The sequence below is a fragment of the Hippoglossus stenolepis genome, chromosome 10 (assembly GCF_022539355.2).
Source record: "Hippoglossus stenolepis isolate QCI-W04-F060 chromosome 10, HSTE1.2, whole genome shotgun sequence".
In the NCBI taxonomy this organism is placed as follows: Eukaryota; Metazoa; Chordata; class Actinopteri; order Pleuronectiformes; family Pleuronectidae; genus Hippoglossus; species Hippoglossus stenolepis.
The window spans coordinates 14,630,312-14,644,257 of record NC_061492.1 but is presented as its reverse complement, the minus strand read 5'-3'; the positions used below and the strand labels follow the sequence as shown (position 1 = coordinate 14,644,257).

The following is a 13,946-nucleotide window of genomic DNA, read 5'->3' as shown; positions in this document are numbered from 1 at the left end:
TTACCACGTCTTCCTCATGCAGATTTCCTTGTCGTTTTTATTAAAACATTTATTTTAAATACACATACATTATGCACAAAATAGCATTTGAGGCCCTTTTACAACAAAGGTGTAAATCATAGAATGTAATCTCTGACTTTTAAAAGCATCACATGCTTATGGAGACTGTGTATAGTATGTAGTAGTGTATGTAACCTATGTAACCTACATTTTTTAATTATCTGCAGAAAAATGTGAAAGTGAGAATATAAATGTCAAATCAGGTGTTTCCCTTTTCAAGCACCGAACACCCTTCAACATGTTTTGTGGGACCTAATTTCCCTTTAACCCAGTAGAAAACCATTTCTCACACTGTGGAGTGCCTTGTGGAGTTTTTCTATGTGGCTCCCAACAGCATTGGTTTCTGGTCTGGGGGCTTGATCCCCCCACAGTCACTGAAAATGTTCAGAACCGCTGCCTCGATGGAGAAGAGGTGCTCATCCTCCACCTCGGGGCAGGACAGCCTCATGAACTCCACCAGCCGGACCAGGTACTCGATGTTGTGGCCCGTGTTGCCCCTGCAGATGGTGATCTGGGCAGCGATCTCCTTGTCCGAGGCCGGCCCCAGGTAGATGGGGTTGTTAGAGGTGGCGATGTAGACGAGGGCCAGCAGTGGAGCTTGGCCTTTGTCCTTGGGGATGAACTCCACCATCTGTGTTATATAGCCGCCCAACACCACCTCTCTCATTTTCAGGTACTGAAGGGATTCTTCAATCTGGGAGTCAGTGACTTCGTAGGCCACGCCCCATGTGCAAGCCTGCTGAGAGAACAGACAGAGAGAGAGGGAGATTCACTAGAGAGCACAGAATGATTAAATGATAATGGCGGAGGACTGTAGAGTGAAATGTAGGAGAGCTCATCTGAGTATTCTGCCAACACCTCAGGCAAATATTTAGCAAAGAAAACCATCGGTGGAAAAAATAACAAATGAAAGAATCATGGATGAATCACTGAGACTCAACGAAACTGATTATTCATTTTTATAGCTATGGTTTGACTAAAATGTTTCATGACCTAAGTGATCATTTCAATGGTACCGATTCCCTCTTCATTTTCAGACAAGTCCAAAACTTTTTGTAAATCGTGGTGACCAGACGAGGCCACTGAAAATGATCTGCCACCTGTCCATTGCACTTTTTATGTTGCTCTATTGTACATCATATATTTTGTATGTTTCTTCATGTACTTTTTACTTCTGTGCGGAGAGAAACCAAATTTCCACTGATGTGGACAATAAAGTGGATCTGTCTAATCTATCTGATCTATCGAATCTATTTATCTAAAATCGTAATGTGGCACACCAAAGTAAAAACTGGCTTTCAAGAAGGAATTCTTTGCTATTATAGTAAATAGACACTCTTGAACAGAGGAAGTTTTCAAAACACCAACTTCATCAGCTCCGGTGACTGGGGTTAAAGAAATATCCCCTTTCTCTGGTGTTTTTCAGAGAAGAGTAATGGTATAGAAGGTAATATAAATAGAATAGTATGTAGTAGGCTATAGACGGGATATATAGGGATAGAATTCACTTCTACTCCCTGCTGTCGTGTGCATGGTATTAAAATAGACTGAAAGCTTCATGCTTACCTCCTCATCCTCCACCAGTGTGACAACTCTGCCTGGCTGCGGACGACAAGGACACACACAGTGAAAATCAAACAACACCAACAAGTGATTTACTTCATAACAACACACAATAAGTAGAACAATAATAAGGAAAAATCACATTAAAGTCATCAGGAAATATTATTAAATGGTAAATGTAGTATGTATCTCACCTTTTCCTTGTCCCCTCTGTAGAAATCATCTCCATGCCAGAATCGTCTCTTGTATCCTTTAATGTGACCGATGCTGCTCCTTTTATAAGCAAACCCAGGTTTCCACACTAAGGATCCGTATCCAAATATCCACAGGCTGCTCTTTTCCTTCATGATGTCCTGAGGCTTCATTATGGGCTGTGTTTAAAAAAAAAAAAAGGTATATGTGGCTCCTTGTGGAGACAGACAGCAGCTCTCTGGTGTTTCCACTCGTCTTTCTACTGCCCTACACATTCCAGCACATCACACAGTCTGTAATCACCTTTTAACAAACCCTAGAGTAGAGTCGGTTACCGGACACAGATCCTGTCCAAAAGCTGCCGGCATGAGAGGAGTTTGTCTTCTGTATCTTCTGGTAAAAAAACACGTGTATTTGTTGTTCAGACGACGTCAGAGCCAGGCGGTCTCGACCAATGAAACTGCGCAAAAGGCGGGCTCAGATAACGGATGAACCAATCAGTGTCGGTTTAGTAGTGGCAGGTATTATTAGCATGTGGATCTGGGAATTTTTCTAGAGGAGAGATTTCATGTTGAACTGTTTTTTTACCAGCTCTATTTCTATTACATTTCTTTCTTTCTTTCTTCCTTCCTGTCTTCTTTCCTTTCTTCCTTCCTTTCTTTCTTTCTTCTAGTGCATACAAGTTTCACAAAAGTTATAAAGAAGTGCGCTATATGTGCAATATTACTGTTTTATTTCATGTACAATATCACTTCTACAATTATGTATAGTATAATAGTAAATTTCCTGGTTGTGGGATATTTAAAGGATTATCTTATATCATGTGTAACATTACATTCATTTTCATGTGCAATACTTACTTCCTATCTCGTGTAGTACTTTTTCTATTCCTATTTTAGTCTAGTTTTTACTTTATTCTTATTTTTTAAAAACTTGCCTGTATTGTTATTTATTCAGGCACCGGTTTTCTCTTACTCAGCATTACACAAAATATTTTTATGTTTCACTCTGTTTTTACTTTTTATTCTTTTTGTCCTGTGTTACTCAAACTTTGGAGCAAAATCAATAATCTTGAAATCAGGTAAAGTTCTGTCTTATCTTATTTCATGCAGTGAAAGCAACCCACTGTAGATCCAAACAAATGAATATAAAGTGCCTTAGTCAGCAGATTGCACAGTAATTACTGCATTAATTTTCCAATTCATTACCATGTTATTCCCTTTTTCTATCCCTCAGGGTCAAACAGTCAGTGATAGTCCAGCAGGTATAATCACATTACCTATTAATAGCTGGGACTGTTATATCTGTTCTCCCGTAAGCTCATTAGGTGTCTGTGTTCTGCATCGACGTGTCCAGTGCACCGGTGTGACCGCGAAGGCCGAACACTCACTGTGCATGATATTTGATGAGCTAAGATTTTACAGTGGAGTACTTTCACACAAAGCTCACTGCCCCCATGTGGTGGGTGGAGACATAGCTCCGTTCCTGCTGGGACATTAGTTGGAAGGGGTCAGGTGAATAAAGAACACCGTGTTCAAAGTGACAGGGATTGGCTGGTTTGTTATGACTCTCTCATTCATGGAGGCTTGGCAGCAGCTGGGCCTATGTGGGCCCCTGTTTGCTGCTGCTTACACTTAAGGGCATATACAGATTTTCTTACTGGTTAAAATTCTTGACGCCTCACCCCCCCTCCATTCCCTCCCCCCCTCTCAGCTTACAGCCACTGGCCGATCACTTATCACCAGACATCATATCTCATTTCTGGTGTACGTAAGAGCTAACGGTTACTCAGAGATGTTCAGAGAAGCAGTTTGAAGTAGAAAGATCACACAGACTCTTCATTTTCACATACAGATTGTTTTTAAATATATATCTTTTTTTTTTGTTTGTGTATTTCCTTACATTTCCAGGCCAATTACAACACTGTCCACTGAATGATTGTTAGCACATTTGATTTCACATCACACTGACACAGGACATACAGTAGGCACGGAGTCATTAGAACTGCTACCGGGCCGAATACAGTATATACGACTGCATCTGTAGACGCTGTAGAAGCCACTTCCACACCAGCTGACACACATGTAAGGTTTCTAGATGATTCCAACATTGAAATTAGGATCGCTATCTGACCACATGTACACTCAACCACCGAAGACCAACAAACAAGCAGTGTACCAGATATGTATTCATTGTTTTCTTCTTTTATATAACAAAACAAAAATAATAACAATAAAATAAAACACCAACAGACACTTTAAAAATAAATTCACCTTTTTGGGGACATCCACTTAAAAACAGATGTACAAATCATACTTCTAATCTCCACATATAAATATACAGTATATACAAAATAATCGTATAAAACATAGAGAGAGATCAGTGCTTCATAATCTTAAATTACTAATGGAATACTAATCTTACAAAATAACATTATTAGTTCAGTAATTTCCTCTGAAGGCGTCCTTGGTACGATAGTCACTTCATGTATTTCTTTGTCTTTATCTAAGGGTGATCTTGCATAAGGTAAAACAAGGCCCTATCATGACTTTCTCTGCATGGCGCTATAGCGTATTGCATCTTTTGATCTTCCATTTATCTCCACGTTGCTGTGCAAAGGAATCAAGATAAGGCGGGGCACAATGTTTTGTTTAAACATGTATATAAGGCTTTCTGATCTTGGCTTCATACAATCTTTATTTTAAAAAAAGGATTTGATTTACAAAAAATGAAAACTGATAACCTTATTCTTCAAAAATGAACCGTTTTCAGTAGTTGTCCCTTTTTTCATTTAGCACAATGCTGATTTCCCCCCCCCCTGTTTGTTTGCATAGCGCGTTGCAGGCCACAAAAACATGGAAAAGGCTGGCTACCTCCACAGGCTTGTTGGCAGTAAGTTGATTTGTTGATTGTTGATTACTGCAATAAGGTGGGGAGGAGCACGTGAAGATATAGTCCTTTTCTTCTCAATCAACACGCAGGCATGAGCGTCTCGGTTTGTTGCCCTCGGACGAACTTGGACGGAGCCGACAAGGGTTTGAGTGGAAAAACATCAAAGGCGCATCCACAAGTCAGATTTGCTCATTATTTCCTGCAGTCGTATTTTTTTTCAGTCTTTACATTCTCACAAAGTTTAGAGGCTTTTAGTACTATTGCATTCGACGAGCACACCGGCTCCATCCAGTTATCAAGTTTTTTCAAGAGCAGCAACTTTCATTTAAATAAATCCCAGTCTCTCCACACGTGTAAACAGTCCAAAGGAAATCCAAACGTGGATGATACATAATGCCTTCCATGTATTATACCTGAGAGAGGAGACGATAGACAAATGAGATGAAAGGTGAAAATCACTCAAGCAGAAACAATGCAGGTCACAAGCTGAATGAAATGAATTGTGACAAAACTTACCTCAGTTGCAATGATGCATTCGTTTTTCTCCTCTGCTATTACAAAGACGGACTGGTACATCGAATCTCTGGAAGAACATATTGTCGATATTCTACACTCTGGTCTTTCACTGTAAAGTAAAGATACATCATAACAGTTACTGAGTATGTGTCTTACACTGAACCTTGATTTTTCTTTTGATCAACATTTTCAGATCTTTGTGTCCGTTACTTCGTTACTACTCAATGACAAATACATACTCCAGAAAACACAACGGAAATGAAAAGGAACTGCAATGAAAATGTGTGTCCACTCACCTGTACATTCTACTCAGATGCTTTTTGTCTTCTCTCGTCTTTTCACAGTTTTCATCTTTGTCCAAAAGGGACATTTCGTCCTTGTACCCCATAGAGGTTTTATAGTCCAGGTGGTAGTGGTTGATGTGTTTGTGATTCGACTTTTCCCTGGGACAGTCCACCTCCAGATCTATCTTTTTATTAGTATTCTTGAGGTCTAGAGAAGAGATGAGGTTGTCTTTCTGAAAGTCCACCTTGGAGAGGTTGTTCATAGTCTCTGAGTCCCGCTCCTTGTTTCTCTGCTTCCTGATGTGACGTATTAGCACCACGACCATGCAGAAAAGCACCAGTAAAGCCACCAGGCCTGCTCCCAAGCTGATGGCTGCCAGGCTCAGCTTGTCATTGGACTCCCAGCCTATGTTTGGGCTGGGGGTGTTGGCTAAAGGCACATCGCTGGACTGGCACTGGGGTCCGCTGTGATGGGCAGGGCAGAGGCAGGCCGGCTGGCCTGTGGCTCCCGCGGTGCAGGTCCCTCCATTCAAGCAGGGCCAAGAGGCACAGCGGTCTGTGGGCTTGTCGCAGTGGCGGCCCGTGTACCCCAGGGGGCAGGCGCAGGTGTAGTCATTAATGCTGTCGATGCAGGTGGAGCCGTTTGCACAGGGGTTTGGGGCGCAGTCGTTGATGTTGATCTCACAGCGGATTCCTGTGAAGCCTGAGCGACAGCTGCACATTCGCAGGTTACCGTGGGCCACACAATGTCCACCTATTGAAAACAAAACATTATTGTAGACGCCTCTCTCGTATATATATTATTTCTAACACAAATATTCATAGAGAGAAGTTTTTTTTTCATGCAGAGGGAATGATGTATTACCGTTGGCGCATTGCAGTGAGGTACATTTATCCACCCTCATCTCACAGTTGAGTCCAGTGTATCCTGCTGGACACTCACATATGTAGCTGTTCCCATGATCCCTCTCTTTGCACCTGCCACTGTGGAAGCAGGGTGTGTCTGCACAGGTCAGCATCTTGTTCTCACAGCGAGTCCCTTCAAACCCCGGCAGGCATTCACACCTATAGCCGTCGTTAGAGTCCTGCAGGGAGAAAGGATATAAAGTTTATCAAAATGCTCCCTTTCAGATGTTTTATTAATCGTATCCTGTTCCAGACTGGCCCCAACAAACCCCATTATCCTCAGTCTGTATTCTATTTTCAGAACACGCTCTGTGAACTGGGTCAACCAGTGACTTGACAATCGATAGCATCCTCCTGGACAAGCAGATATACTGAGGCGAAAACAAAAACAGGAAAGCCTGTGTTGTGGGAAAGGAGAGAGAGAGACTTCCGCACTCACCAGGCAGCGGCCTCCGTTGTGACAGGGCTGGCTGTGACACTCCCTGACCTCTAAATCACAGTCGACCCCGTTAAAGCCTGGCAAGCAGGTGCAGGTGTAGCTGCCGTGGCCCGTGTTCATGCATGTGGCCCCGTTGGCACAGGGTTTGTGATGGGTGCAGTAGTTCAGATCTGAAAACAAATGGGTGGAAACATCACTGAAGGAACCAGAGGTGCTATATTGAGGCTTTTATTTAGAGTAAAAACATTTCATGCCGTTTCCTTAGTTAGCTTTCTTTCATTTTTGCAGCTCAGAGAAAGTATAGTAACACACCTTGGTCACAAAAGATGCCTCCCCAGCCTTCTTTGCAGGTGCACTGCCACGGCTCTTTACAGGTACCATGTTTACAGGACGGATGGAGTTTACACACATCACAAAAGAGTCCCTGCCAGCCCTCTCTGCACCTGTTCACACATTAAACAGTTCAACATGACTTCTGGCTCACACACACATACACACAGACTCACACCCATGGTCATGTTGTATATTTTATCCATGATTACATAGGTTCTTACTGGTTAATACCGATAAATACGTAATACAAAATAAGGATATGATATGCAATACTCATTAGAGTAAAAGTAAAAGTGAGGCTTGTTTAACTATAAGCTTTATTTTGATAACTGTAAATAAAAAGAAAGAAATAAAAACTAAACATATGGAACTTAAAGTTACATGATTAGTTTTACAGTTTACATAAATTATAAAAATAAATATGTATCTTTTATGCATTGTTTATTCTGTAAAACAAAAGTTTTTATGTCGGCAAACATACACCCAGATAAACCGGTAAACCCCAATAACAATAAACTAATATTAATAATAGTAATATATTATATATTTGTTTATCTGTTCTTGGTATATTCTCAAGACCTAGTAATTTTAAATGTTGATCATTGTGTGTTATGATTGAGGATCCCTCCATGACAGAATATTTAATAATCTTAATTAAAAAAGTAGAATACTCACTTGCACTCTCCGGGCAATGTACAGTTTCCATTCCTCTCATTGCAGCCATCAAGACAGATTGCTGGAAAAAACAACATGGATATTTAAACCTGGAGATTTGCATTTACAACAAGCAGTTGATAAGGATTTTATCACCTAGTAAAATAAACCCTGCTGTTACCTGACCTTATCAGTGGACAAATATAATTTGTGTTTATGTGCCAGTGATTTTGCATGGGTTCATATCTAGTGTTAAAACGGCAGCTCGGTTGTGGAGCAGATGCTTGTTTTCAGATAAATAAAAAAAAGCAGGACAGCTGCCCCATTGTTATCGGTGGGCTGTCCGAGCCCCGCGTGCAGCTGCCACCCTGCACCGCCTCAACAATGGAGGGCCGCAATTTAGTGGCGCGTGGCGGCCGATAATGCCGCGATTAACCTCGGCGCGTGCTGCTGCGCGACCACCGCCCCGGATTAAAACTGCGCGCGCCCGCAGAGAAAGTGCGCCAAAAGCTGTGCACTTCCGCGTGCGTGTTTCAACTGAACGCCTCCTCTACCGGAAACCAAACACCTGAGGTCACGACAATAAAACTGTAAAGGAAGCTTAACATGTGATGCTTAGAATTTATTTACAAAATATGTCGCTTTGATGTGAATCAAAGGCACAAAAAACTTTGTTCTCATTGTGTTTCAGTTTCATTTCAGGCCTAATTTACTTCATTAAGCAGCAGTGTGGACCCTTTGCCTAAAAGCTGACTCTTGACCTTCTTTATCACAAACAAAGAAAAGAAAAAGTGTCCATATGGTGTCTTTACTCTTGCTTACGTTCTTGGCAGTATTCTCCCTTCCATCCCGGCAGACAGGCTATTTGCCCATCAGGGTTGCAGGTGTAGTGGCCAAAATGGTCGTCTCTCGGTGTGCATATTTTGGAACAAGTGTCCCCGTAGTAATGTTCATTGCAGATGAACCGGTATGAGTACCTTAGCTCCGTCTGCGTCCCGTGAGTGGTCCCATCCTGGGACCACTCATGCCCTATTCCCAATTGTCTTTGGATGGCATAAGAGCCAATCAAGAAATCAGGGCTGGTGGCGTCTGCGGAAGAAAAACATTTGAAAGGTTATGATTACAGGAAGAAGATGTTGTTATAAATTCAAATCAGTGACGTAGTTCATTAATCTAATAGCGTGGGAACTCATGAAATGTCCTCTTCTCTTCACTTGTGACCATTATTTCCCCCCCACTGAAGCATCCAAACAAAAAAAGGTGTAAAATCCAGGAAAGGGCTATCAATGGGATTTTTTGGCAGGGCTTCACATTCTCACTCGGGCCTGCACACTTTCCCATGCAGGCCAAAAATAAAACAGGGGAAGTGTGATTGTGTTGGACAGATGTGACTGGGAGGAATTGTCGTGTGACTCATAAGGCATCCTAACAAACACGGATCCATGACGCTGAACACGCCAGATGCACTTGCCAGCACTTAAATGCGTTGATTGAGGGCTACAGATTAAAATGTGTGATAGGCAATGTATAGGCTTTATACTGCATATCTCCCTCTACTGGTGGACTAAGAGTTGTGCAACGAGTCCTCACCTCCAGGTGGGTCCGCTGCAGGAGAATACCAGGCTTCAATAACTAGGGAGAAAGCACCCTGCGGGGAAAAAGTCAAGAAATAAATATCACCCTAAATGAATATATATTTACATATATAGAGAAGTTGTACTAATAGTTAATAAGTTATTAATAAGTTAGTTGATATCTGAATACTTGAATATATGAGAATAAAATCTGCCATCTGACTTTTACGCCCAACACTGGAGCACAATAAACCACGTTCCGTCTGCTGTACAACATTTGGCTTTGATAAATATGTATTTCTATGAAATGTAAAACATAGATGTTGTATTTAATTAATTGTGGTGCATGTTGTTTTATGTTAATTTGATAAAATAGGCTATCCAGTTAGTTTTTTTTTTCATCGAATAACATGTTTTCAGTGGAACCTTTGGACCTTGTGAGGACGCCTGGTTATTTATCTCGCATATCGTTCAGTTTATTGCTTAATCATTAATTTTATATTATCATTATCATTTATATTATACTATGCTTAATCGACATATGTTTGTGTGTGTGCGTGCGAAGCCATGCGTCCTTGCGCCGGGGCTGGTGCTCTCTTACCGGCCAGGTGAAGTTGAGCGGTAGACGCAGCCTGGCGTCCGGCCGGATGCTGAAGGAGTCGGTGCCCAGGACAGGTGTGGCCGCTTGGCCGAATATGCAGCGTCCGGGAGACACCGGCTTCTGAAAGTTCTTCAAGCAAACCCTGAAATAAGTCCTGCAGCCGCTCATGCTGCAGCTGAGTCCGTTTGCCAGCAAACCTTTAGTATTCTGAAAGTGATGGAGATCCAGCTCGAACACACCTGATCCCTGAACCTATACAAAGATATGAATTGTGAGCAAAACTAAAGCAATGCAGCATTTTTATATTCCGAAATAATTCATATTAAGTTATAAAGATAAAATAATACCTGAGTAAATAATGATAAAACTATTGTGAGGATAGAGGTGAACCAAACGGCCATTCTTTAGAGTTTGATGTGCGTATCCTAAAAAATCAGTGAGTCCTCCCACAAAAACAAAACGCTCCTATTCCAAGTGTGACGGCACAAAACGGAGTGATGGCAAAATAAATATAATCCTCCAAACGCCTGCGGGACAAGAGCCAGCTCCACGATCCGTATCCAGAAAAAAAGTTGAGTTATCCAGTGCTCAGAGGTTAGACAAGTATCAGTAACGTCAATATCCACAAGTGAGTCATTCTGCGGTCTTTACGTTGCCCATCCATCGTGGCGGTCAGACGTGCTCCGAGTTTGCTGATGTGCCGATGCGAGGCTCGTGCTGCCGACGGTGATGCGAGAGCGTGGCGGAGCATCAGCGCATAGCGACTGCAGTGAAGGGTGTCTGACGTCCCTCCCAGTTTATATACCGCGGTGTAGTGTCATTATACGGACACTGTCGGTCAGCAAACACCGCCCACCCTCCTCTCCACCTTCCTTGTGCTTGAAGCAGCATAAACAGTCTTTATAACGTTTGGAGGAGAAAGTGTTTTTAATTCACCTGGTCCAGAAGAAAAAACGAAATTTGCTGCGCTACAGCAGATTGTTAATCGCTAAGAACAAAACTAAAGTATACTGCAAAACAATATTCATTCATTGTAATATTATCGATTAAAACAACAAGGGAATAATTATACAGCAGTAGGAAAATCAGGCATCACTGTTGGTGCGTCTTTACGCGCCTGGACGCATCGTGCGCCTTTTACGCTTCTGGTTTTACAACCTTCTCTCTTGTTTTCTTGTGTTCATTTTTGATAAAGACAAAATGGAGACATGACTCCTTGACTAATTTATAACTCCACAGTAATTTATTGTAATATTATAGATTGACATATACAGGCGGCCCGTTCTGGTAAATTCGCTGTTGGCTACCAGAGACATTAAACATCCAAACAATATGAAAACAATTAGGACAATAAGAAAATCAGGGATCACGGTTTCTCGGCGCGTCTTTACGCGCCAGGACGCACCGTGTGCCTTTCACGCTTCTGGTTTTACATCCTTCTCTCTTGTTTCTTGTGTTTATTTTAGATAAAGAAAGGATGGAGAGATAACTCCACAGCTGTATGATAATGGAGTCACATTGTTGCAAACACATGGTGTCACCCATAAATCAGCTGAGGAGCCCGCATTTTCCTAAAGACTAAAACAGATCATTCAAGTCTTTTAGTGTAAAGATTTGAAATCAATATTTAAGTTATTGTGTATCTAGAGATACTTTTTACATATTTCCTTCATATTCACAAACACTTATTGGATTTTTATCATTAATAATGCTTGTGAGTTTTGACACACAGAAACATACACACACATGTAGAGATGAACATTCATTCACGTTGCACACAGGGAGGAAAAGGGACCATTATTTCACTTTACATTACTGTTTATTATTCTTGAGTGAAATACCATAACAAGTGCAAGCACCCAGCTGTTCAGGCACTTCATTTAAAATCACAACTCATAATACCCTCAATTGAAAGCGCATTTGTATAAATTAAAGAGCAGATTGTTTCCCACATGTAGCGTAACAGTGTTTGTTGAACTAACTTCCACTCCGGCCAGTTGAGAAAACTTTCTCCTCCTTTCAAGTGCACGTATAATTGTTCCAAGAGGGAAGAGAAAAATGAACTCAAAGCAGTATATAAAGGCTGCTGTGCAAATAAATTCAAAAGCCATATGCTGGGCACAGCATTGTTACCTTTATCGCCGCTGCAGCAGGCCAACATGTCTGGGAGGATTTACAGTGAGGGAACAGGATTCAGGAGCCGTTCCCTGGCCGCGAAGGTGTCTGGCTGAAGTGCTCTCCTGCAGAGATGACTTCATTTCTAACCCCCCACCTTTGACTTATAGGTTTGAGGTTCCACATTAGGGCAGAGACAATAGACCATTGAGTCTGGAGCAGTGTGAGTAAGAGGCCCAGACATCTCACGGCTCTGCTGTATTCAAGCATTCGGAGTTCCCACCATTGAAATCTCACAGATATTGTGGAGGATCAGTGAAGCCTCATACAGTGACTTAACTCTATTATTCCTGCTCTGATCACGGGATAGAAATGACATTAATTCACTTATATAAGGTATCTTACTGGTTTATCTGATATTTAGAGTCTCATCAATCTGCTTCGTGGAGAGAAGTGTATTGAACCTTTCCTTGATACACATCAAAACATCCATACACTTTAATATTTGATGGACCGTGGTTAAGGTTTCCAACTGCAGCTCAGGTTGCAAGTCCTTGTAAAGCCCTGGACTGTGCTAAACAAGCAGCGATGCTTGGATTGGAACGTGGAGAAGCACCTGCAGCTTTAATATTCATCTCCGGATTTTATTGCTCCTTTTATGTTTGTGTATATAAATACACAGAAACCACGGCCTGAATTAATTTTGGCTGCATGAGTTATCTGCTCTTGGCCCGTGCAAACAATAATATAACACACTCTTTTCTGTTACATGGCTCTTGAATAAACACGGCCTTGGAAACAGACCCACCACAGTTTCATCTGCAGTCTTGTGTAGGACATCATTTTTCTTTGTGACAGTGTTTTGTAAAGCATGACTTCTGATTGTTGTATGGCCTCTCAGCTCGTATCCAAATCCTAAGAATAACGTTTTTATTGGAAAAATTAAGAGGTTTCGAAAGTGCCTATGAAAGTGACTCTGACATACAGGGCAAGTTGCTATTCATAAGAGGCTACTTGGAATTGTTTGCTTGTTCTCTAGATAGTTTTAACAAGCTTTATCTCATAAATGCTAAATAAATACTAATAATTCCATACTATTGATTTAATCCATTAAAAATGCTGATGCTGTTTTGTCTGTTTGATCCTGGACTTTATAAGCGACTGACTCACTGCATATTTACTCAAAATACAGTCCACACGTTGTTGATACTAATCATTTCCAAAACACATGAGGATTATTTGTGTCCCTCATCAATGTACCAGGCATCAAATACCATGTTAATTAAAATGTTCCCTGGTAAATGTCAATATGTATTTACTGTTCATTTACATGGTGGACAGTAACTTAATTAAACAGTGACCCAGATCACACGATTTACCTGAAAGAGAAATATCAAAGACATTTATACTGTCACATCCAGATTGTATCCTTTATTCTATTTTTCTTCTCTGTAGTATTTTGCCTTCTCTCATACACTGTTGGTTCGATATCTGTCAAAGGACACAGCCACATATATGCGAATGCAGGTGAATGTCGTGGGTCAAAGTTGACCAAAGTTGAACTCCACGTGAAGATTTGCTTTCGTCATCGGAAGAAAAAGTTTGACTCGCTCCCTCGCTTACTTAGGATGATTGACATCTGCGTAGGTGTGACCATGCCCGTAAGTCAATTCATATCCTGCTGTCTCAATGATCCTCTACATGCTCGAACGCTGGACTTCAGTGGATGACCACACAATAAGGAGTCGGTGGCGTCTCCTCCAAGGAGAACTGCTGCTTAGCTTTGGCATCCATAACATTATAGTTCTCTGCAGAAA

At 41.4% G+C, this 13,946-nt stretch overlaps 2 protein-coding genes across 2 annotated transcripts; both read right to left on the bottom strand.

The window, feature by feature from the left end:
- Nucleotides 1-19: 19 nt before the first annotated feature.
- On the bottom strand, nucleotides 20-2,247 carry LOC118117028 (glutathione-specific gamma-glutamylcyclotransferase 1). The gene is made up of 4 exons (XM_035169059.2): nucleotides 2,119-2,247; nucleotides 1,818-1,994; nucleotides 1,627-1,662; nucleotides 20-796 (listed from the first exon to the last, which is right to left on the bottom strand). Exons 2-4 carry the CDS (start codon nucleotides 1,986-1,988, stop codon nucleotides 377-379), a joined length of 627 nt encoding a protein of 208 aa, XP_035024950.1. The 5' UTR covers nucleotides 1,989-1,994; nucleotides 2,119-2,247; the 3' UTR covers nucleotides 20-376.
- A 1,409-nt stretch (nucleotides 2,248-3,656) lies between these two features.
- On the bottom strand, nucleotides 3,657-10,799 carry LOC118116906 (delta-like protein 4). The gene is made up of 11 exons (XM_035168883.1): nucleotides 10,362-10,799; nucleotides 10,015-10,266; nucleotides 9,430-9,487; nucleotides 8,662-8,928; nucleotides 7,861-7,921; nucleotides 7,165-7,295; nucleotides 6,853-7,022; nucleotides 6,373-6,592; nucleotides 5,520-6,261; nucleotides 5,224-5,332; nucleotides 3,657-5,120 (listed from the first exon to the last, which is right to left on the bottom strand). The coding sequence occupies exons 1-11, from the start codon at nucleotides 10,413-10,415 to the stop codon at nucleotides 5,115-5,117; spliced, it is 2,070 nt and encodes a 689-aa protein (XP_035024774.1). The 5' UTR covers nucleotides 10,416-10,799; the 3' UTR covers nucleotides 3,657-5,114.
- Between the last annotated feature and the right edge of the window lie 3,147 nt (nucleotides 10,800-13,946).

Bases quoted from the DNA above. Each gene is read 5' to 3' on its own strand.
- LOC118117028 (XM_035169059.2), bottom strand. From the start codon at position 1,988: ATGAAGCCTCAGGACATCATGAAGGAAAAGAGCAGCCTGTGGATATTT. The intron at 1,663-1,817 runs GTGAGATACATA...TGTCGTCCGCAG, and splicing joins ACAGAGGGGACAAGGAAAAG to CCAGGCAGAGTTGTCACACT. The intron at 797-1,626 runs GTAAGCATGAAG...TTCTCTCAGCAG, and splicing joins CACTGGTGGAGGATGAGGAG to GCTTGCACATGGGGCGTGGC.
- LOC118116906 (XM_035168883.1), bottom strand. From the start codon at position 10,415: ATGGCCGTTTGGTTCACCTCTATCCTCACAATAGTTTTATCATTATTT. The intron at 7,922-8,661 runs GTAAGCAAGAGT...TGTTTTTTCCAG, and splicing joins GGGAGAATACTGCCAAGAAC to CAATCTGTCTTGATGGCTGC. The intron at 5,333-5,519 runs GTGAGTGGACAC...TTTACTTTACAG, and splicing joins CATCTGAGTAGAATGTACAG to TGAAAGACCAGAGTGTAGAA.